Genomic DNA, 26081 nt, shown 5'->3' on the forward strand with positions numbered 1-26081 from the left:
CAGTTACATTTAGCGAGGTAAAAAATATGTGTATAAATCTTAATCTAAAAAAGACTTTTTTAAAGCATTATTAATAATTACTTCAAACTATTTTAATTTATAATTGTCGTCTAACAGTCGACCCAATTTTTTGGATTTACGACTACTAACGTTCAACTCCGTAGAATTATAATTTTGAACCATATCCAGAAGACAAAGGAACTCCTGGATCAAGTATTGGGAGAAATTTGTCTTTGTGGAGGACTTTTTGATGGAACTAACCCGCATTTGCGTTACATGGAGAGGAAAACCACAAAACACTGCCACGGTTAGACGGCAAGGGGACTCTATCCTATGATCTGTCAACCACTGAAGATATTTTTACTTAAACTATTCACAATCATTATACTGTAGTACCGGCATTAGTACTATCTGTTGAGGAATAAGAAGTATTTTTGCCATCAAAAAATATTTTATTGCCAAATTATTTAAAAAATTTCTTCAACAAATCCGGAAAAATTTGAGAATATGCAGGTAAACAGGAGATAGTCGTAAAATACAGGAGTTTTGGTTAAAAAAAAACAGGAGACTTGTGAGGTATGAATAATGTAACTCTAGAGAAAAAGATCAGAAAGTCTTTTCTTGAGTGAGGATGCGCGTTGAAATAAAGATAATAATATTTGTTTTCTTAGAAAGAAAGATGCGTAATTTATGAAAGAGCAAAATGCTTTGCATTTATTTAATTTGCATAAAAACAATACAGTATAACTGTACAACAACAAAGATTTCAATACAAGTTAGCGTTCACAAATAGTGGAATTCTACAATGCACATATTACTTAATTCTATATATGTATAGAAAAATTTATTTAGGTATATATTTAGAAGAAAAAATCAATACCTTGGCAAATATACAAAATTAAAAAATATATCACACTTAAATTTTACATTTCATTGCAAAAAATATAAAATTTTATCGAATATTTGAAATTAACGTTCTAATTTTTGGCTAAATTAGAACTGAAACATATTGCCTTTTTTGACAACTGCATTTAAATCACTAAAAATATTTTCTCACTGCATTTCAGTTTAAGTTCTTTTGTTCTCCTACACGGTCTATACTCTTCTGTATTGCTTTCAAAATGGTTCCAAGGAGTAAAAAAAAAGTTATTTTAGATTTGTTTCAAAAACCATAATTTTTATCACTTTTGTATCTCCAAATAATCAGTTGCTGAAAAATTTAGTGTTAAGAGTTACGATTCTGAGACCTGTACAGTACGGAGTAAAAGTATGGTACAATCCTCTTCTCTCATTAAAGATAGCATTATCTCAACATATTTATCTTTAGCACAACTTTATATTTTATTTTATAACCAGTATTGAACAGTCAAGTCAATTTCAGATTTACAACCATCAATGCTTTACTATGTTTCCTTGTACATTTTGAACCAAATCCAGAAGACAAGAAAACTCCTGGACTAACCAACCTTTGTAATGATGCGCACAATTTCCTTCTTAACACAAAATAGATGCATGCTGCTTGAGAAGATATCATTTTCAATACTTATAAAACATTTTCTTGAAAGTGTAAAGACAGATGTATCTAGTCCTTCAAACTGGGAAAGAATAATAAATAAAAAATAATCAAAACACAAAATTCCTCAAAAAAAAAATATATAGATCATAATTCTTAATAATGAAAACCTAGAAATATTTCCTCGCAGAATTATGATATATAGTAACTGTTAGGTTATTTTAAAAGAGCAGAATGAAACTTTATAAAAAATAATGTTATTTATGCCCATACAAATTTTATACCAATTATAAAGCATGGAAGAATTAGTAGCTTTTGGAATTTGTTTTGGTTCGTTTTCGAATTGAGGCACTGTAACATATTGTCTGTTTTATTAATAGAAAAAATAAAAATATAATTTTTTTTCCAAGAAAAAAACTATTTCGAGAGAAATGAAGGTTTTCAGTTGTATTATTTTTCAAAACTAACAACATAATAATTTAGACAGCAAGAAAGCATTGACTGTATTATTACCAAAAGAAAGATAACAAAATTCATTTTACAAAACTACAATTAACCTTCAACCACTCACATGAGTACAGAGAAGTTAATATATATTTTATTAAGTGGTAATACCTTTGAAAGCAATTTAGGTTTAAAATTTTGCCGTTTTTTTAAAAAAAGTACAAAGTAACTGTTAAAATAAAGTCTCACCACTAAAAGCATATTTCAGAGATTTTTGCTACCGCCACTGGTGTAAGATAAAAAGAAAAAAAAGAAAGAAAATTTAAAAAATGAAAGCAAATATAAAGTTGCATGATATTAATTTTGCAAAGAATCTTCATTTATACCTTTGATAAATTTTCATAAAACTGAGGTTTGTGCAGGTCTCCATCTCCTATTATTCACAGAGGACAACTTGAACATCAGACATCTAGATGCCAAAGACACCATACAATCGTTCATTGTGTCATGACTCTGAAAGATATATATACATTACCTTACAATATTTTTTAAATTTTCTCAAGAAATACTTAGAGTATTATTTAGTAATTTAAGCAGTTTTTAGTTCATCAGATTTTTTATACTTTGCAACAAAGTTTAAAGCTTTCAGAATTTTAAGAAACTGATAATAAATTTTTAAAAAAAAAGTATTTTTATACACCTATGCAAGAAAATCAATTAAAAAGCTTTTATTGCTTATTTTGGTAGTGGTTTGTAATAACAGCAAAATTTTATAAGCCTAGCTATGTAAGTCTAGCTAATGTTTTATAAGCCTAAATATTTATGGAGATTATACAAAACAAATTTCTTTGTCTTATGTTTTTTTGCTATAACTTTAAAAATATTTAGTACAATTAAACAAATTTTTAGAGAAATTTAAAACTATTTACAAAAATATTGATTTAAAATAATTCAATAAGCTCAAGATATGAGTATTTAAAGTAGTTTGCTTATATTGCGCACGTACAGAAAATTTAAAAAAAAATCTTTTTCATATTTTTCTAATGAATTGTATTTGGCAACTAATGAAAAACATCTGATTTCAATATCTTAAAAATTTTCAAGCAATTTTTGTACTTTTTAAAAGAAAGCTAAAGATGATAAGGATTTTTCCACAAGTTTCATTTTGTAAGATACAACAAGATTTATTAAAAATGACACTGGCAATAATAGCCGAGACTACGAAATGAAATTTGCGAATTTAAAAAATACAAAAATTACTTAGAAAATTGCTTGAGACTTTTTAAGATATTTGAATCAGTACTTAGTTGCTAAACGTGGCTCACTACAAAATTATGATAAAAAAATGTTTAATCGAGACCCCCCAAAAAATGAAATATTAAGATAAGTTGTTCTTAAAATAGTCTGAATTTTTTTAAAAAAGGCAAAGATCATTTTATCTTCAGACAAAAGAGTACAAGGCTGCAAGAAATAATAATTTTTACATGATCAGTTTTCTTTAGAAATAAAAGATTAAATTTAATTTAATAGCTCTAAAACTAATTTGAAAATTTTTAGAAAGAAAGAAAAATATAATGCATATCTTCAGACTTATGAATATGTGACTTCAAAAACTCCTAATTATACTGCCAAGAGATTTTGCTTAACTAAATTGCACGCAACAGAAAAAAAAATTCAACTGCAACTAGTGATTCCAAAACGAGAGAGCGGAGTATTGCAAATAAATCAAATGTCTCATGACTTTCAGTCCCAGAAATTTTTTTTAATGTCCCAATAAAGCCTTTTGCATGAAACAAATTTATTAAGAAACAAGAATTTAAAAAGAAAACTTCTGCTTTTTTAATGAACATACAACATTAAAAAAACTCCGCAATCATAGAGTCCTCGGGTATTGAAAACTTTGCATTACTTTCTAATTGAGCCCGCGTGGCAGAACTTTTTCGAGCAATCTGTGACAGAACTCTCAAGCACTAATATCTTTCTGCAAGATACTTTTAATAATAACAAACATATACGTTACTAATTTAAAATGAAAGAGCTGTGCTTAATAAAAAACTAGATAACTATATTTAAAAAAAACTATATAAATTTTTAATTGAACATGGAATAATTATTCATTCTAATATTATGGGTTATATTCTCGCATTTTGTTGGGGGGGTTGACTTATTTCCTTCTTCACATTCTGTAAATAATCATCATAACAAAAACAAAAAAAAAACAATTAGAAATCATAAAATCCGTAGAAGTATAATTCCAAAAAAAAGATCAGTCACGAAATCACGCAAATCGGACTCCTCAAATGCATGCTTCGTTTCAAGATCAGGGTGTTGTAATAAATATTGTATGAAAAATATCAGATTTAAAAATGATGGTGAAATTAATAGTAATAACTGCCAAACATTTGATTGAATTATTGCCTTAAAAAATAAATACTCTAACGCACAATTCGAATTTTCCATATTGAAATATATAGGAATATTTAAAATCCAAGTGAAAATCAATATCAACATCTGCTGAAAATACAAACAAAACATTATTTACACACCGACACATTGAATTACAATACTACCAGCATATATTAAGCAAGTCAAAAAGTGATTATATAAATGCAGGATTCAATTATTACATGTAAATTGTTGTAGAAAAGAAAAGGAATTTTTTTTTTCTAAAGAAAACTCATTCTGCAAGAGCTCTGTAACGTTCAGCGACAATGTCACCACGATTCTGCCACAGGGTAATTGAGTAACGCCTGATAGAGGAAAGTTTGGAAAAGCTAATGAGTTTGAGCAAATGTAAATATAAAAACAGAGTGTTCGGTTTTAAGAAGACAATAATTTTGGGGGTTCTTCAAATTTGTGGATTAAAAGATACATAAACCAGAGAAAACTATTTCTCAAAGTTTTAATTAAATTATTAGCAGTTTTTTAAAAAAAGTGATAGAGCACTCACGTAATCAGCTTTGATTAACCAAAGTGCACATTCAAAGCTAACTTCAATTTCATCAACAAGGGGAATATCTTGCAAAAACAAAGAGCCACCACGGCTCATTGCATGTTATTTTACTTTATAGCCGTTGGTGAACAGTCGATCTGAAGATTGGTAGCCATTTACGGCTACCAATCTTCAATTTCGTAATTTGAAATTTAGAGCTCAACCTAGAAGACAAGGAAACTCCTGGATCTAGCATTAGGAGAAATTTAGTTTCGAAGAGGACTTTTTGATGCACATAACCGCATTTGCGTTGCATGCAGAGGAAACCTTCCCATAGTTAGCCTGACGGTAAGAGGACTCTAAGCCATTATCCATCTACCACTGAGGATAAATTAAGTAACAATACAGGTTATTAGGGAGTTACCATTATAAAATCGGGAGGGGGAAAAACCTTACTATATAGTTATTTTTATGGTAGTTAACGTGCAGATTTTTTTTAAATATCAATAAAAGGATTATTTTTCTTAGCTTTCACATTGTTATTTTCAATTTTCGATTATATTCGAGTGTGAAAACTTATAGCAGCATAAAATACAAAGCCTCTCAAATTATCGCGAGTGTGCACAGTTTGGCCTGTTTAGCGCACTCGAATTAACACGAGCGCACAAGTTAAGGGGTTGATTGACGACCCGTTTTACATGAAATAAGCTTTCAAAAACGATTTATTGATAAATTCATGAAATTCAACAGAATGCATGTTTCTAATGTAGCGTACTTGCATTTAAAGTTTTAGCTTACCATGCGGAATAATTTTAATAGAAATTCGTCTTTGTTATTCCATTACCCATCAGTATTTTGACAGTCCTAAAAGACAAAATAATTTTCGTGTCCCTCCCCCCTTATGCTACACCAGTCAGATTGCCAAACTATGTTTGGTTCATCCGTTGATAGTCTAGATAACTTCAGTTTAAAATTTAATGATATTAAATGAATTTTAAAACTAATATATTTTTAAAATTGCCACATTATAAATTTAATCTTTAAGTGTTTTTTGTAATTCTAAATTCATAAATTTAAAGTGGCATGTGTTGGAATTTCACACTTTTAATGGTTCAGGGTATCCCTAACTGTTGAATACTTTAACTCTTATTGCTAAGTATGAAAAATCGCATGAACTAAACAATAATTAAATATTCTATTATGTATTTCTTGAGGAATTAAAAGAAATGCCGGAAAGCGTCTCTTTTATTTTGTTAGGGTTAATGTATATGGCCCATAGTAATTTCTATTGAACCATAGCTTTTCCTCGGTCAAGAGTTATGTTATAACATACCACCTACACAACTTGTTCTAAATCAGACCGTCAGATACGACTGGTAGGGTTAAGTGGTGCGAAGCCACAAACTGCTAGCTCCGTGGGTCCTAAATTCACAATTAAAACACTATATTTAGTAAAAAAAAGAAATTGTATTTATTTTTATGAATTGAAACGTATACCTAAAAGTACTATTTTTTCCTTTTCTAAGTGTGTAAATTACAAAAAACGTTAAAATATAAAGATATTGTTTCTTAAATACTGTATATATATATATATATATATATATATATATATATGGTTCTATATCTTCCCTTGTGATTATTTTGCAATTTTCAAACAAGGTCAAGTGTTAAATTATAGTATAGCATACCAAAGGAAATAATTACAAACCAATTGGGGGGGGCAGAATATGGAGTAATATGTAAGAATGTATGTGTACATTTCTTAATGCATCAAATGGAAAAATTGTTGCTCATACATTGTACATATATATATATTGCGTTAAATCTCCCTTTAATATTGAACTAGAACTGGGGGTGTTATATAACAATAGACCATAGATTCTCAACCTTTTTAACGTTGCCACCTCCTTAAGGAGGAAAGATCTTTTCAACAACCCCCCTTTGTGAAAATCCAGTCCTTTAAGGTTTAAATTTGTTTGGTTTTCTTCGTCTTTTTTTTTTAAAAAAAAATTAATGTGTAACGTTAACTCGATACTTTCATCCCGGAGGGTAATCGCAGTCTATTTGTCAAAATCAAAATAAATACGGTAACGGAAATTAAATTTAATAGTAATTTACTCTTAATTAAATAATTAAAAAAACACCCAAAAATAATTTTTTTCGTTAAAAAGTAGTATCAACGAAACAATCAAGTAACTATATCAGTATAACGTTCGGTTCAATATTTTTAGTGAGGTGAAGACGCAAGTCCCTTAAAAAGGTAGAAATAGCTGATTTTGTAGGGACGTGTTTGACGTGTCGCCCTTGACCATTAGCACAGGTGTCGCTAAAATCGATAGTGACGCAAATATGATATGAAAAGGGTTAGGAATATTCTTTTTGGCCTACTTTTTAAGTGTTCCGCAGTGGACTGATCGTTACGACACGGTTCCCAGCAGATCACCGAAATCAAGCATTACTGGCTGAGGTGAGTGTGCGGGTGGGAGACCACTTGGATCAGTCTGCGTAGGGACCGAGTTTGTGCGGTATTGGTCCTCGTTAAACTGTTCTACCGTAAAGTGCTCGAATTCGCGTGCAAATCGTCGGGCAACCGAAGTGGGAGTGCCACCCCCTCTGCAGAGGATCGAAATTGTGATGGCATGTCTTGGTATCATACTCAGGGATGTTTCCCTGACCGTCGCCAATAGCCCATTGGGCATCTCTAGTGTGACGTAAATGAACTACAACTACAGCAACTACTCTTTAAGGACACTATTGTCTATTTGAGATAGACATTTTTCTCCCTTGCTTTCTAATTAATATCAAATACTGCATTTTAGGGTACATTTGGCGGACACTTTAATGATTTTTTATATTTTTTTGGTACGCATGAGAACTTTCGTATTAATTTTAAATCATTGCATATGTGTCAAAATTTCTAATAATATATACATATGCTGAAGAATGTATATTAAACATCTTTAAAAAAAGTTTTATTTTGTCCGCGTCAGTCTAGATTATTAGCACAGGTGTCGCTAAAATCTATTCTTAATCTATCTTGTTAATTAGTCTATATTGTTCTATTTTTATGTTATATACGTCGGCTTTTTTGCAAATAATTGCAGTGTTTATGTTTATAATATTTCCATTTGGAATTTATATGTATATCATGTGATTCTGAATAAATTCTTTAGAACCTATTTTAAAGTAGCTGATTTGATTTGTTCATTTACGTCGCACTAGAGCTGCACAATGGGCTATTGGCGACAGTCTAGGAAACATCCCTGAGGATGATCCGAAGACATGCCATCACAATTTTGATCCTCTGCAGAGGGGGTGGCACTCCTGCTCCGGTAGCCCGACGACGTACACGCGAAGTCGAGCACTTTACGGTAGAACAGCTTAACGAGGACCAATACCGCACACCCTCTGTCCCTACGCAGACAGATCCAAGGGGTCACCCACCCGCATATTTTTTTTTAAATTTTTTAAAATTTTTTTTAAAGTAGCAGTTTTATAAATAGACCAATAAAATTATAATTTCTTTATTTGCATCTTTTTGCCATGATATAACATATTTTTATTTGTCTCGTATTCCCTTCCGTATTAAAATGTATCATACATTACTGCTTAAATGTCGTCGGGAAAACCCTGAAAAGAAATATAATATTACATTATTAAAAAAAATCTAGCTTTTTTATTTAATTTTTATTTGTTATTTTTTTTGTAGATGAGAATAAATTAAAGACGAAAATGTGTTCTTTTTACTTGCACATTACCACCAACTTCCTGTTCACTTTTCCTCAGAAAATTCTGAGAGACAAGTCTTTCGTTTGTTTTCATATAGAAAGTTATTCAACTTCCCTGAGAGATGGGGGGAGACAAAAAGACCTAGCTCCTACCCCATCATATCAACACCTACTAGAAAGCTATTCTAGGTGATTATGATCGTATTCATGTTGCCACACTTTTTCAGATTGACTATAATAATGCATGCACTTTCTCCGCATTCAATAAAAAAAAGTATTTTGTTAAGCGTCACACCGTTTAATGTAAAGAATTTTATTTTTAAATTACTTGGAAGTAGTGAAGAACTAAGTTTGATCTGTCAATCTTTTTTCTTTTTTTAATTTGCTCTTAAATAGCGTATATACTTATATATGCTAATAAAGTCAATTATAATAGCTCATACACGAATTAAAATATTAAAATGGACTTGTAATATCTACCAAGTTGTCTTATGAACTTCAATAAGGAGGACCTCATTCATTCTGCAGTTAAAGCGCAAGTGCTATTTCCATCAGAAATAGTTTTTCTAATCATGAAAAGGCACAATTTTTTTTTAAATATAATAAAGAAAATTAAGATCAACAAAATGGACATACAAATCAGGATTTTAATCTCTGCTCTCGTCCGAAAAGTTCGTCTTCCTGTCGAGGAAATGGTTTAAAAAAAACGCGACAAAAATAAGAATTTATTTTATTACGCCGAATTTTATTTACTTGTTAGTTTTTTTGTATCGTTATAGACGCCGCTTTCTCCAAAATGGTGCGATGGAGGAATGGCAAAACTGCACAGCAACTTCTTTAATCGACATATAGCGCGTTTACATTATAGCGAAATTTATAATACTGCATATTCAATTTTCTGTTGTTTTTTACAACTTAAATAATAAATGTTCTAGAGCCGATATGGCTTCTTTGATAATTGACTCCTACTGATGAGACTTGGGTTCGAATTCCCATGTTAATTCATATACTGTTTTTGGTTTGCACAGTTCCGACATACAATACTTGCATTAGTAAAGATAATAATCTTGCCCTCGAGCTAACCATTTTCATGTTTTTTTTTCTTTTCTTTCTACAAATGTAAAGCAAATGTGAGCTTCTTTCAATTCTGATGTCCTCCATGAAAGTGAATTTGTCGTAAAACTTTACAAAAAGTTATCTTGTACTCTAAGTTTGGTTCAAAATAGCAAAACTGCTGGTTTTAGTGTTAAGAGCAAAATTCATATGTATGAATTAACACCAGTACTAAAATAAAAGTTAATACGTTAAATCTTGCAATAAATTAATCTTAATCAATTTTTTTTGTTAATATTTATTCACTTATTTTTGGTAAAAGTTAATTCTTTTTATTTATTTAACAAGAATTTTGTATGAAATGAAAAATATTCTCATTTAATCATTTAGAATTAACTTATTTTTGTTTTGTAAATGTACATACATTGCATTCCCCTTCCCTTCCTTTTTCATTAGTAGTCAATAATACACATTAAATTTAATATGTTTTAAAATTTAAAAAAAAGCAGTTAAAAAATTCTTAATTTAAATAAAATATAAATAAAGTAACTTTTTTCTTGGAAATTTTTAGCAACATATGTCAAAACTAGTTTAGTATAATTTTAATACACTTTCCATTGGTACAAATATTTATTCTTTAAACCAAAATTTCCTTTCGTATTTTTGCAAATTAAAGTACAGTGAAAGTTTGATATTTTTTTATTTCCAATGAGCTGCACAATCGGTCTTGCCGATGAGCAGACCTAGTGTGTTCTCCAGGGGTGGCATCCACTCTTTCAGGACCACCACAATGGGTGAGATACCGTTGGTCATGTTAATTTGGACGTCTAGTTTCTGCCACACTAGATGGCAGCACCGTGACTCTATTTGGATGCTAAAGTGCACTAGGAATTTAATTTTGCCGGAAATGCCAAGAGCCAATAAGGCACTCCAGGGATCTTTTACATGCCGCATAATCATACGACATGGCCGCTGAGGATTTTCTGCATCCTGAAAATCCGGTGTCTGGGCTGGGGATCGAACCCGCAGACTTGGGCTCAGAAGGCCGGCGACAAGCCAACTGCGGCACCCATCCACTGAAAGTTTGATATCTCGAGATTCATATTGCGAGATGTCCGATATTACGATACCTTCAAAACATTAATATTTAAGGTACAGAAATTCTTTGTTTATAACGAGTTTTAAAAAAATTAGCTTTCCGCAATAGCGGCTTTGGGGAAAATGCATTTTTCTTTTATTAAAATTAACGAAAAATGACAAAATAGAAGACGCTTTTATTTACTTATTTCCGATATTAATATAGAAAGTGAAAATCATTTAACATTATTTTCCTCTTCCAATCATAATCCTTAAAGTTTTCAAAGCATATATATATGTGGATAACCACCAGCTAAATTACCTTTCTATATAAAAAAGAAAAAATCTTTTACTATTATCAGCAATATTGACATATACTTCAAATAAATCTACAGTGCGCAAAAATTAAATGAACCCACTGGAATAACTTTTGATCTAAAGTTCGGATCTTCATGTTCTAGGACTCGTTCTTAATGGTTCGAGAGGATGACGTCAAATATACTAATTAATTTGTGCAAACGATATTTTAAGCTAGGAAATAAGGCATAAGGACGTACTTGTACTTTCTCTGATTAAACATACCTTTTTTCGACGAACTAGGATTTCTGACCCCTAAAATATAGTAGCTTCAATCAGGAAATATTGTTTTAACAGTTTTTTCAGGAGCGCGTTTGAAAGTTTGGACCCTTTAATGTTAACTTTAGTTTTTTCGTAGTTCATTATATCCCCAATTTTTTTTTAAGCGAATTGAAAAAGTTTTGCATTAAATTCCAATCACATCAACCAATTCCAATTCGTTTTTCTAAAGTTAATTTCATGTAAAATATAACTTTTAGTAAACGTTCGTTATTATTTTATTTAATGAAAGTCGAAAAACTTTAGAAATGCAAGGTATAAAATTTATTCATCATTTGAAAGAATGCAGTTTTAAATGTCAAAATACAAAATTTAAGCAAAATCGGTCAAATAAATCCTGAGAAATAAAATAAAAACTCATACTTTTCGAAATTTGGTCTCCTAACTCATTAATTATTATTATTATTTTGTCTATTTTTGCGACTTAAAATTCTTAACTATAAAAGCAAAAGCAAATTTAAATGGTAGAAGAAAAAGGTATTTCTCATTGATATGTGGTAAACAATAATTAATTAACTGTGTGAAAGGTTATTCGGTGCAGGCGTATGCCAATATGTAATAAGCTTCTACAGGGCGAAACGGAAATTTTGGTGAAAAGTCTGCTTTCAGCTCTGCAGAGAAACGAAAACATAGGCAGACAAACAGCAGCCATATGTGGCATTTATTTTTAAAATGTAAGTTAGTTAATATTCGTTAATCGGACTCAAATTTAAAATTTGTAAATTGAAAAATCATTACAAATTTTTAACTATATTTGTTTGAATTTTATTTTTTAAGCCGATGGAACTCACTCTTTTTCTCAAATGGAGAAATTAGCATTTTACCAAACATAGATGTTCACTTTGAAAGCATCTTCGAAGCGAAATGGGAATCATAAGGATAAATTTTAAAACTTGCTTTGTATTTATTTGCAATATATATTAACATAAAGTCCCCTGATTAGAATAGACCTTTTTTTGTTCTTAAAATTATATTCTGTAACAATTTAAAAAAATTCGAATTTTACAATTTAACGGGCATAACCATTTCGAAGTTCTCGCAAAGCGAGGCATCATATCCTTAGATAGAATACGTGGATGCAAAAAATGTACTTATAACTTTATTTTCAAAACATTTAAATGATTCAAAACACAATCGATGCATATAAAAATAGCATTTTCATATCAAAATGTTCCTTAAATGTTTTGTTAAATGTGCATGAAAGTTCAATTTTTTATTATCGAATAATTTTTACTTTATGACAGTCAAAAGCGTGGAAATTGTTTGAAATGACGGTGACTGCTACAACTATTTTTCTTTATTGCAGAAGTAATTTTTAAGCTTACAATGTGTGGTAAATTGCACCATACAGTACAAAATACATCGATAACAGAAAAAAATGCGATTTAAATTGACATTAAAATGAATCTGCGCATAATGGTATCAATATTAGTGATTTTAGATTCTTAGAAACACATGTGAAAAATATGTGAGAAAAAAATGTTAAGTATAAAATTCGTTTTAATTTAAATATTTTGAATTAATTTGTTTGAGGCCCCCTTTCGGAGGGAGGGGGGCTTGACCCCTTGTTAGACCTTCTACGACAGACGACTACAAACGAATACTGGTCATTCTTTACGAAAGAGCCATTCCTTTCCATTAACCTTCCCTCACTTGGCGATTATCATGGCTCATACTGAACTGCCAATCTAGTCTATGGTTTGGTCGATAGTATGGTGACGTCCATAATAAGGGGGAATCAGAGAGATTTGGTGAAACGACCCTGACACGTAAATTAATAACCAATAATTATGAAAAATTGAATTTTTTTTCGTGGAATTATCTTAGCAAAAGCGAATTTTACGATTGTATGTGAAAAAATTTTGATTCTTTAAAAAAAGTTTTTCTAATAGGGAGAAATACGCAAAAGCAAAGTTAACATTAATCCAAGCTTTCGGTAGCTCTCCTGGCATATTTTCCAGATTGCTACCATACGGTATAGTCTAACTATACCGTATAGTAGCATATAGTATATATACTACGGTATAGTATAACAACTAAAATCAAGTCTTACCATGTGAAAATTCAATCATTGAATCAAAAGTTATTCTTGGTGTTCCGTTTTTTCTTTTCTTTTATAGCGCCATGTACATATAATGTACATGTGTATTTATAGCGTGTTTGTACATAGCGCAGAAAAAGCAAATGCTTTGAATAATTCAAATTGCAATCGTGGTATTATTTAAACATCGCACATACATTTCAATCAAATTTTGTATTTTCTTTTCCGAAATAACATTTTTAATGTGAAAATCCATATACATCATGTATAATGCATGATATGTAATACCGAATGTTATAATATCGGTATATAATAAAATGCTCTTCCTCTTTCATCTTTAATTTTCTCACATCGCGGGAAGTTAGGAAGTTAAAATTTGTGGTAAACAGAAAAATTTTAAAAGTTTAAATTCGATATTTTGTATTTAAGGGGTGATTATGAGACAGAGATAAAAATATAATATACACAAGTTGGTAATTGGTATTAATTATTATTTTTATGAGTTATTAAAATTATAACTAATGCGAAATAAATACTCAAATTTGGACCACGTGTTCTTTATGGGAGAATAAGAAAAGCTAAAAGAAGGTTACTTTCAGGTTTTTATAATTATCCCAATTACCCCATTAATGCTAAATAACACGTTTTTACCAAAATAGATATAGATTATGTGCTTCTTATGAGACAAAGGAAAAAAATAAAAAAAGTAACAATTTTGATATTTTATAACCATCAGGGTAATTAAACTGTTCAACAGTTATGCTAGATAACATGTTTCTTCAAATTATACCCTTGTACTTAGCGCAGCATAGCCATTTCCGGCTTTTATTCCATTAAACCATAAAGAGGTGATTCATGGTAGTGGACGACTATGTAGAACCTTGAATCGATGAGTTTCGTTTGGCAGATGAACTCGCCATCGCAAGCAGGTCTGAAAAAATTTTTAACCCTTCGACTTGAATTTAAAATTCTAGTGCTGAGAATTCAAAGGAAGCGTTGAACTATGATGCAAAGCTGGTCACCGCAGATGGCTCTAAAATTTGGACCATTCACATATTCGAATTTTTCGTATTTAGTGTGAATAATCTTTCGCAGCAATGCTGCCGAAAGCAACCCGAACCAACAAGGAGTCAAGAAGCTGTAAGTTCCTGCAGATAAAGGGTGAGGAACAATGTGGAACCGCGAAGCTCGGAGTTCGTGTAGGTAGGTCAGTGCTTTCCAAACTTATGACTTTTGTGTACCCTTTCTAAATTTTTCGTAACGCTGTGTACCACTAATACAAAAATTAATGCATTTTTTACTATAAAAATTTTTTACAAAAGTTAAAAAGCACAACTGGCTGTTGATACCACTAATTATTAACTGTCAACTCTGCTTGATTGATTTGATTTGATTTGTTCATTTACGTCGCACTAGAGCTGCACAATGGGCTATTGGCGACGGTCTGGGAAACATCCCTGAGGATGATCCGAAGACATGCCATCACAATTTTGATCCTCTGTAGAGGGGATGGCACCCCCGCTTCGGTAGCCCGACGACCTGCACGCGAAGTCGAGCACTTTACGGTAGCACAGTTTAACGAGGACCAATACCGCACACCCTCGGTCCCTACGCAGACTGATCCAAGGGGCCACCCACCCGCACACTGACTGCAGTCAGTGATGCTTGACTTCGGTGATCTGCTGGGAACCGTGTCTTAACGATCGAGACCTGTCAACTATGCAAAAATAGCCATTAGAAAAATACGTAATCGTAAATTTTCATGGCAAGTTTTATTTTTAAATAAATTTTTTTAAAATTTTCGTTTGTTGCAAGATATTTCGCATAAGAACGCGTACCCCAGCTAAACCGTTCCCATAGTCCTGGTGGTACGCGTACCACACTTTGGGAAACACTGGTAAGTGGTCCAGTTGTTCGCCGAATCAGACTTTCAGACAGACAGATTGGTGAAATCAGACATGAAATCAGCCAATCAGACAGATTGGTGAAAATTATAAGCGAATATTCACTAGTGAAGAACTCGCCTTTGAGATTCACTTTTGCATGCAGTAACAAATGGCTTTTTACAAATTTAGTATTTCCATTTGAACTGGTTAGCAACATTTGCAGAAATAGGCAACCGGAATCTTTACATAATTATGAAATCAGTTCGTAAACAAACAATAGAGTGTGATGAACATTTCATTAAGCATGCACTTAATTATTTAATGAAATAGGTAGTTTGAAATATTCCAGTATGTGCATCAGCATTAGTCAATGTTAATTAAGATTTCTGTCAGTTCTTTTGTTTTATTTCTCATAGTAATAATCGCAATAGCGTTTTTTTAATTTTTCAGTATAATCATGTTTAGAATTATTTATTTAAAAGCTCAGCAATTTTGTATTGCACTTTTAAATACAAATAAAATTTTGCGAAGAAATTAATTTTGTGTAACATAAACCCAGTGTCGGTATAAAAGCAGTTGCTTTATCTTCATAATTATACAAGTTCAATGAGCCTAAGTTGCTGTAATGACCGATCTTTTTAATACCTTTCCCCCCCTCCCTTTTTAAAATTGGTTAAACGTAGTTTTTTGCAACCCTATTAAACTTTTATTACTTTAATCACTTATTGCAGTAAGTTTATTATACCTCACTGTAGCTCATTATGGGAAGATTTCTGTATCCTGATCATAGCTAAATAAGTTTTCAGGCAGTGGCCCTCTAAAAAAAATAACATAAAAGGGGGCCTACTGAAAGGATATTACTCATAGCCATCCTCAGACAAACTTCTACTTGTTTTATTTATTTATTTTAGTTTGCAAATTTGAAATAAATTTATAACTTTGATGATTATAGTCTGCATGATACGGAAATATTCCCCTCATTAGTACTAGATAAAAATTAACTAACAATTGTAAATAAAATTCTGTTTTCTTAGTTAATCTATCTGAAGATTTACACAATTGATAAACCTTATGTGAGGGTTAACTTATCAAGGGTAACCAAATTCATGGCTGTTGGAGTATAACTACTGGCACATTTCACTTTATTGGGCACAAGCAAAAAGTCACTAAAAATGTATACATGTGCTTTTCTTAGTTGTTATTATGTGTTTGTGTGAATATGTACTAAAGACCTAATAAATATCCATTTTTAAAAATATTTTTAAGAATATGAGTATCTAGGGGTATGAGTATCTCTATCAGTACCTACACTGAAGTGTTAGCCTATGTTGTACTTAGCATTTTAAAAACAAACTCACCACGATACCTATTTTTGTCAAATTATCTTAAAATGTCCAGATCTGAAAGTGTGAGCATGTAAGGGGCAAAAATTAAATTCATAGTTCCATAATATGAGTTTGTAGTTATGTATTGTCTTGATTTTGGATTATAAATCTCAAAATACTTGAAACTCTACTTCTTTAAAAAGGTATCTAGTAAAAAATCTAAGTAAATATGTGCACTACATATATATCATCACGATATTGCAAACTCATGTTTTATCATTCGCTTTTGTTTGAACCATAGGGATCATTATATTAAGCGTCAACTGTATTTATATTATTTCAGTGTTTTCACTACAGCGAGAGAATCTCGCTTATTTTTTTCTTTTCTCGCATTAAAAAATTATTAACACGAGAAGATCGCGCACTCTATTAATCAATTTCAAAATGAGCGAATTTTGGAAAAAAATTAGTCTTCTGCCATTTTGATTAAAATCCGTTTCACTTTTCTTCCTTGATCTTTCATTATTTTCAACACGGATCCCTGTTATCTAGCTTCCCTATTTACCAGTATTGTTCAGAACCGGTGCGAACAGCAGAACACAATGCCCCCCCCCCCCCCCCCGAATGACGGAACACCTTTCAGAACACATTTTTCTGCAACCACGTGTTCATGGAAGGTAAGATTTCTTCATATAAGACATTAAAATTTTTTTCAATGCTACACATTTTCTAAGTGATTCCGAATTGTTCAGCATCTGTTACGAGGTCATTTAGCACTCAAAACCGAATTAAGACAAAATATCTTATACAAATGACTGATAAACATTTGAGCAACTTAATGAGAAAGGCTGATGAAAAAGTAGATATAAAACGTTTTCCATATTATGATGCAGCAAAAATATTCAATGCTTGAAAAATTAGAAGATGTTAAATGTGCATTATAATTAAAGAAAAAAAAAATTTCCAAGTCTATTCGCGTTTTTTTTAATTTTTAGAAATCTCACTTAACTTTTTGAGATCTCACCCTGTTTTTGAGAAAGGGGGAGAAATTCTCTCTCATTTTTTTTCTGTAATGAAAACACTGTATTTTATACCATATAACTCAGCTAGAGACTGAAGCTTTAAGTGGTGTTAAGTAAAAACTCTAATATAACATTTCTTGTTCTTATAAAACAGAATAATGTCTGTTTTTTTTAAAATTTCTAATACATGGTCTCTGATTTTGCCTGTAAATAATTGCAGTCCTTACAATTTATGCAAATTCTTAAAAATATTTATTTATTATTATTTTTTTTTTATAGAATTGTTAAAATTGGAGGTGAGTTTTATCATTGAATAGCTTTTTCTGGAGTCCTTACGCATGGCAGGGATACCCGTAATGAGTGTATCAGCACCCATTAATGATCATGTTGCCGTTATGAATTCTTACAGCTCATATGTATCAATGCTCCAAGATCCTGTTGCAAGTAAGTTTAATACCTAATTAGTCATTGGGACTTGAAAAATCAGAATTTATTTTCACTTAAAAATTTCTCATTGCAATTTAGTAATAGAGATTACGTAGATATATTTAGTACTAAAGATGTACTTAAAGAATAACTATATACTTATGGCTCATGTTTTTTTTATTTATTTTGATAATGTTTACAATTCTCATTCATTGATATTCATAAAAATAAAATGACCAAAGTAACATACTTATCAGTAAATCTTACTTATCTGCATCAAATACAAAATCATTCTTCAATATTTTTTTGTCTCTTTTTAAACATAACTATATACCAATAAATAAATCATTGTATTTATCTGCACTTGATCAAAAAGCATACTTAAATATTCTTACTTCTCATTTTTAATTTAATCATATCCACATTTCTTTTTAAAGCAAAACCTTGATCAAATATATTTTATGTATTTATTGTAGTAACCTGCAATTATAGCTTATTTTTTATTTATTTATCTATCATTAATTCACTTTTCTTATTGATTTTTATATTGCAAAACTTTAATTTTCTCTTTTTCTTTTCTTTTATAGAGGATGAAAGTAAATTGAAAGCTTTGCAAGAATTAAGTGGAGAGGTTGAAGTAAGGTTTTAATTTAATATAGAAAAATGCTGTATTCATAATGTCATTTTATCGGGTATTCTAAATTAATTTTTTCAATTTCAGATATGACAGTTTATTTTTCGTAATTTCACAAGTTATATATGCCACAATTGAAGTCATTGTGCCATTAAGCCCAGCAAATTCAATTTTGACTATGGAATTACAGGAACCTTTTAAACCCCACCCCATTTTCTAGTTATTGAAATTGGCCTCATATTTTTTGGTTTAATTTTTCACTTTTTTGCCAATTTTTTTTTTCTTTTACATTAAATGTAATTGGCAGTTTAGTTTACCAATAAACGTATTTATTAAAAAATTAACGTTTTAGTACCAATTGCATCAAGGTCATTGAATTTAATTGAATGGCAAATAAGAATTTAAATTTTAAGAATTAAGAAGCATTAGAGTGATATGTTTAGCTCAAAAGCTTTTTAAAAACTGTTTCAGCAAGCTGAGACATAAAATCACTATTTATCTTCCCTCCTATGTTAGTATTAATAGACTATTAATGGTAAACATGTTATTAGTTTTATTACTCTAATGAAGGAAAAAAAATATTTATTTTGATACATCACAGTTTGAATTTGATAGTTAAAGACTAGAGGCACACCATTGAAATAAAGCATACTATGTTTATAAAATTATATATATATATATATATTTTTTGAAATAGCAAATAAAAATAAAAGAATTTGAATAGATGTTTGACTAACAATAATAAAAAGAATAATATTTAAATAAAATATTTATGTTATAATTTTGTAATTAATGTATCCTTTTATTTTTTCAGACTATTGTTAGCAATCCACAATATCCTTCAATTTTTGATCATGCTATAAAAATTTTCATCAGAATTTTAGGAGATGGAGAATCACAATTCATTGCAGAAAAAACTACTCATGTATGTATTTTCATGTCATACCAATGGATCATTTTGCATATTTTGATGTGTGTGTGTGTGTGTATATATATATATATGTATGTATTTTCATGTCATACCAATGGATCATTTTGCATATTTTGATGTGTGTATATATATATATATATATATATATATATATATATATATATATATATATATATATATATATATATATATATATATATATATATATATATATATATCCTGTATTATTTTTTATGAACATAGCCAATCTAAATTTTTTTCCTTTTACTCTTTTATATTTTTTTATCTATACATTGTCAATTATTAGTTAACATAACTAATAAGCTTATTGAACACAATTAATAGTCATTGATATGGGTTTAAGATACCAAAATTTGAACAAATCAAACTCATTTTAATATCTTGGCAGAACAATCAGGTTTTCTCTATTTACGCTTGATCTCAGTTTGTTTTTATACTCAAGACTGCTGTTTTTAAAAATTAGATTAAATCACTGTTAGTAATTGTCCTGATAATCTTGATGTTTCTGATAAAAAGTATTTTATCTGTATTTGTCCTGAATTTTATGTGTGTATAGAATATTCAATTTTCCAGGAATAAAAATGCAGATTTTTGAAAAAGTAGATTTAAAGAATGGAAAAATTTTGATCCAATATCTTTTTTTTTTTTTAATGCTTGTCAAAGTCGCAATATTTGATAGTTCTAATATAGGGACTGTCTATTGATTACTTACATGGCTTAGATATTTAGGCCTTACCCAGAGGATTCATTGTTTCAACCTCGTTGGGAATTAAGTCATTCAATGAAAAGGAAAATTGATAAGCAATTTTGCAACATCAAATTTTTATGATGTCGATTTCAAGGGTGATATGCTTACTTATTATTTTCACCAAATACATTAGAAAATCTTGTAAGATTTCCCAGTTTTGTCTAAATTTTGATTGTTTTCTTTCATGTGATTTCAGTTAACAAGTAGTCATAAAACTTTTAAATGATGGGTTGGAGGATTGCTCACTAAAATTAGTGTTGTACATAAACGTTAAGCAACATATTCATTGCATTTTAGTTTTGAGATTATTGAAACCCTACTTTAATTAGATTAAAGAAATCTTCAACTCAATTACGCATTTGAATTATGTATTGGTATGAGTAAAATATTGACGAATTAATGCTGTTCATTTTTTTTTAATGCAACAGTCCCATCAAATTTTCCATGTTTTGATTTGGAACTATTATTTGTTTTTCTGTATTGATAAAATTATTCTGGAAACTGTTAAAACGTTTTGCTATGAACAAGTAATTTTTTTGCTGTGAAATTTTATTTTGTTACTATTAAGTAGAGTAAATTATACTTTTTAATTAACTGTTCCAGAAAATGCTCTGCTGTTCCAATTTTATCCTGTTTTTATTGATGTCCTGGTTTTTTCTTTGGCCTGCTACAAAGGCTGCTTAATGTCTTCAGCTTGGGCAATGTTTGTATTTTATTTAATAATAATGCATAAAGACTTTTTTTTTTTAAGTTTAAAGGTATTGCAGTTTTTTGTCTATTCAAGTTTTTAGAGATTTATTAAATGTTTTTAAATTTACTAGTAAATAGGATATTCCATATTTTCATCATATAATTTCAAAATTAAATTTGAGAACTCTACATCTTGTTATATAATATTTTAAGCATGAAAATTTGTCTGTTGTCTAATATTTTATTGACAATTTATTAAAAATATAACATATCAGACCTAATTAGAATTTTAATATTATGATAAATTGTCATGAAACATACATATTTCACTGTGTATTACAATATTTTTCAAATTTAATTATTGACTTTGGTCAAGTTTTTGTTAACCAAACAAAATATAAAATTATCATTGTTGAAAATTATCATATACTCAATATGTATTCAAATTTACTCAATATAAATCAAATAATGTTATCACAATGGTTAAGAATGAATGTTTTGTTGCTCAACTAATATGATTCTTGTTGTTTTGAAAATATTTTTTAAAAATTATTATTTAATTATATATTTTAATTTGCTTTTTTATTACGATTTCCTTAAAAAATATTTCCACTGAATTGTATTATTTTTTTCAACAACTTTGTGAGACAATTTCAGAAATAATTCACTTTCTCCCTACGAATAATCATTTGCTACCTCATAGCAAACCAACCTTGTCTTTAATGTTCAAATTATTAGAAGTAAGTGACAACTATCTTCTGAATATATATATTTAAAAAAAACTTCTTTTATTAATAAGTCGTTTGTAAATCAGCCAGCAGTTATGTATAATTTCAAATAGTAACAATTATCGATCAATTTAATTTCCCTAACAGTATAGTCAGAACAAGAACTTACAGTATATTTTTGTTCTGCATGCATTGTTATTTGTTGAGTATAATTGAAATACATGAAAATAAAGAGCATGGATCTAGAAAAGTTTAAACTTCTAGTAATTCATTTTTATAAGCCATACTGTGTGATTAAAAAAAGTGCTATATTTTACTGAAATATTGGGTACAAGCTGAAATACTAGTACAAAAATTGTGCAAAGTAAAGTTTATTTGGTCAAAATTTTGAATAGCTGAAAATATTTTTTGAAAACTAAAAATTTTCTTCTCTAGCATTATTAATTTACTTCTCTACATTTTATAATAATAAATAGAAGATTAAGAGTTTGTATTTCCTTCAAATTGTGGGAAAAGAGTGGTGCTTTTTATTACAGAATTTAAAGTGAAAATAAAATTTGACTTACTGTGCTTCATCTCAAAACCGAATTCACTTTAGAGAACAACTTATTTTACTTATTTCGTGTATTTTATATCGTATTCATAACTTTTATCCGATTTCATTCCTACCCTTTAATGTGATTTTATTCATACCTTTTATCTGATTCTGTATACAAACTTATTCCATTTACAAACTTATACAATTTTGTCAGTTATAATGGTATGACAAATAAAGTGGTGCCTGTATTTTGTCCATTGAACTGTTTTACCGTATTGTTTGGCGCAGCATGTCCTCTTTTGGACTTTGTGCCACTAAACCATACATTCAATTCAATTCTCAAAACCGAATTTTTTATTTTAAATACTTGATAATTTTTTTAAAATTTTTTCAGAAATTACCTTACTACAAAAGATTGATGTTTACATCTGAACAGATTAGCTAATACAATGTTGCTATTTATAATTTTGTTGCTTTTATGAGAACTTGAAGAGAAATTATGCAGATTCCTTTCTCAACATATATTTCCTCTATATGTTTAATGTTAGAATTTTATGACTTCTCCTATACTGATTTTATTGCTGTTTTATTATTATTCAAGTATTCATATCAAATATTCATATTTCAGTTGGAAAATGTGGAAAACATTAGTAGTTCTTAGAATAATCATAGAATTTCATAAGGCCACCATGCAATGTGGAGGTAAGAATGTGTTATTTATATGATTTATCATTTTCAATGAATTTGCTTTTGTATTAATATATTTCAGAGTTATTTGTCATTTTACATTACTGTTGCTATTATTTTTTTTTATTAATGCATCTTAAACTAAATATTTTTTTTAGATTTTACACTTGTTTGATTAATTAGTTATTTTGCTCTTAAAAGTTCAAATGTCGGCTTCCATTACATTGATAAATGCTTCTATGAATAATTCTTGATAAAATGAGGGAATGAAAGAAGTAAAGAATAGAGGAAAAAGAGGAAGATAATTCTGCAATGATTCAATTTATAAATAAACAGAGGATATAGAAACATTGCAGAGAATTAGTTCTGCAATGAATCAATTTATAAATAAAGTTTATTGGCCTATAATTTGCAATATAAATGTTAATGATCACAAGGAGTGAACTCATTTTAAATTCTCTACAGAAATTTCTTGGCAAATTGTTCCTAAAATTTTTTTGTTTTAATTTCTCAAGATTTTTAATAGACATTGCTTAAAAGAATTCCATATTTTTTTGCTTTTACTAAATGAAAAATTCTGAGGAATATTGTTTTTCCAATCCAAATTGCTCTGATCCTTAAATATATATATTTAATTATAACGAGTCTTAATCATAAATTTATTTTTTAAATGTTATAAAATGCTTTTTTTGCACTAAATTTAAATGAAAGTCATAATGAAAAAAAAAATATTGTGGGCTCTTTTTAATTTTGGTGTGAATAACTCAAAATATTAGGGGATATAAAATATCAATGATTCCCCCACAACACAACAGGACAATTTTATTAATACTTTGAATTATTTTAACTTTTTTGACTATTTTAAAGTCCAATGTGAAAGAAACCTTTAAAATTTTCATGATTTATTAAGTACAGAAAAATAAATTAAAAAAATAATTATGGAGAAATATAGAAATACTCTCAATTCAGTGTTTATAAGTTTCTCAATTCATTGGTAATTTGTTCTAAATAAATCTTTTTAATGTAATTAAAACCTCTTTTTTTTTACTTCCATGGGTTAAATACTTCTGTTATTCACTTATTTTATATTGTTCGTTTTGGTATTCTTCACCATCCTGTTAAACCACAATATGCCAAAACATCAAGCATATTAAAATAAAACTTAACTGAGTGAGAAATCTAAGGGTTGCATGCAGTGATGTGAAAATAATGATATATTTAAAAAATTTAGCTATTACTAACACCTCTTCAACTTACAACAAATAAAAAAAATTCGTGAAGAATAGTATAATCATCGTTTGACTTCAAAGCAAAACAAAGCATGTAAAATATTAATTATGATATGGTTGTGTCGCTTGAAAATAAGGTTCAACAAATTTAAATCTATGTATTAAAATAAAGTAGATTTCATCATAAATTTAATAGCTTGCAAATATTTTAACTGAATGCAATTTTCTGCTGTATTTTTTTTTTTTAAAGAAACTATATTCTTTTTAATTTTCTTGTTGAAATTTTACGAAACATTTATGTGTTTTTTACTTCTAAAATTTTAATTAGAAATTATTGACTGTGGATGCCTTTTTTTGTTGTGTGTGTTATTTATTTAATCAGAATTGGTTTATGACAAACTATTTATTAAAGAAGAAAAAATATGGTGTATAAATATTTAATTCTCTGCATTGTTCAATATGAATACATTTTTGTGATTATAAAACAAGCTCCACCTTTATTGTGATAACATATGAAATTACAATAATTATATGATGTGTTTACCATATCATATAATTATCATATCATATAGCATCATGATATTAATTATGATTATATTTATAAAAGGCAAAATATTTGAAAGAGCAATAGTATGATGTATGATTATTATTAGTATGATTCTTAACAGCATCATGAAATCGATTGGTTACATTATTATGCTACATACTGATTGTATGAAGAAAATATATTCTAAATTGTAAAAAATAATTAAGCTTTTGTGATTTTCCAATTATTTTTAGACACAGATGTTCTGCTTTGTGTAAAGAATACTTACAAAGGACTGCCTAATTATTTGCATCTTATATTTGAAACACAACCTACTCCAAAAGTAAAGGATTTATCCGCAGCTACGTTGGAACCTTCATTGAAAGAAACATTTACCATAACACCGATTCAAATTCAGACAAGTGAAAAAAGGAACAGATTCAACTACTGAGATGGTGAGTAAGAATAATTTTAGTGTCTGTGAATCAGTTTTTTTTTTAGTTATTAAAATAATTATTAGTTCATATGATATGAAAATCTCAAGTCTTGTGTTTAAAAGCCTTTTTAATTGCATGTAGATTAGATTATTGTATTTTTTCTCTTTCATTTCCTGAGTAAGCAATAAAAATAGTTATTTGGCTAAACCATTGTAAAATTTAAACTATTTGACGTAGCTTTGGTAATATTTAAAAATTAGCTTACTCACAAGTATAAAAGGGTTTCCATTCCTAAAAAAGCCTTAAATTTAAATATGGTTTTAGGAGCCCATTAAAAGGTCTTTTTTTTCTTTCTAAACCTCTTAAAGCTCATTCATATTTTAATTTTGAGGACTTCAATTGCAATTTATAATTGTTTTCATTATTATTCTTAGTGCTATTAAATTTCAAAAATGATATTCAAGTAAAATAAAAAAAGTTATGAAGTAACTTCATTTAAAAATTTAATGTGAGGAGCATTTTTTTCGTAATTTAATTCTAAAACATGCTTGGAATCTTTTTTCTTGCTTAGCTAATTTGAACTTCAGGTCAATTTTTAGTGGTATTTACTTTAACATCGCTTAAAAAAATCATATATGCATGCTTTCAATCTGAAAGTTAAGTTAAGAAAAAATTTTACTATTATTATAATAGGTGCACTACCTTTTGACCTGAGGGGCCACATGCACAACAGATTGACCTATGAAGGGTTGCATGCCCAAGAATTTAGACAGGCATGTTGACAGCAATTATAGGTAGTAATTGTTTTATAAACATCATTGTTCTAGGC

At 29.0% G+C, this 26081-nt stretch overlaps 1 protein-coding gene and 1 long non-coding RNA gene across 25 annotated transcripts in view; one reads left to right on the top strand and one right to left on the bottom strand.

Moving 5' to 3' along the window:
• Positions 1–1443: 1443 nt before the first annotated feature.
• LOC147817072 (uncharacterized) lies at positions 1444–4991 on the bottom strand. Its single transcript, XR_015430131.1, has 3 exons — positions 4908–4991; positions 2344–2470; positions 1444–1595 (listed from the first exon to the last, which is right to left on the bottom strand). It is a non-coding gene; the product is annotated as an uncharacterized LOC147817072 (long non-coding RNA).
• A 10563-nt stretch (positions 4992–15554) lies between these two features.
• Positions 15555–26081, top strand: part of LOC147817073 (transcription-associated protein 1-like) — an 89041-nt gene continuing 78514 nt past the window's right edge. For 12 of the 24 annotated variants that reach the window (XM_087154367.1, XM_087154396.1, XM_087154411.1 and 9 more), the window contains exons 1-4: positions 15580–15698; positions 17937–18101; positions 18671–18720; positions 19532–19642. In XM_087154367.1, the coding sequence (XP_087010493.1) occupies positions 17996–18101; positions 18671–18720; positions 19532–19642 (267 nt within the window). In that variant the 5' untranslated portion in view covers positions 15580–15698; positions 17937–17995. Of the gene's footprint in view, positions 15726–15781; positions 16041–17936; positions 18102–18670; positions 18721–19531; positions 19643–21020; positions 21121–23001; positions 23076–25069; positions 25271–25945; positions 26047–26081 lie in introns of those variants that run through there. The other 12 variants (XM_087154430.1, XM_087154418.1, XM_087154433.1 and 9 more) reach the window with 8 other exon arrangements.

The sequence above is a fragment of the Parasteatoda tepidariorum genome, chromosome 1 (genome assembly GCF_982258835.1).
Source record: "Parasteatoda tepidariorum strain Cologne lab strain chromosome 1, Ptep-v5.0, whole genome shotgun sequence".
Lineage (NCBI taxonomy): Eukaryota > Metazoa > Arthropoda > Arachnida > Araneae > Theridiidae > Parasteatoda > Parasteatoda tepidariorum.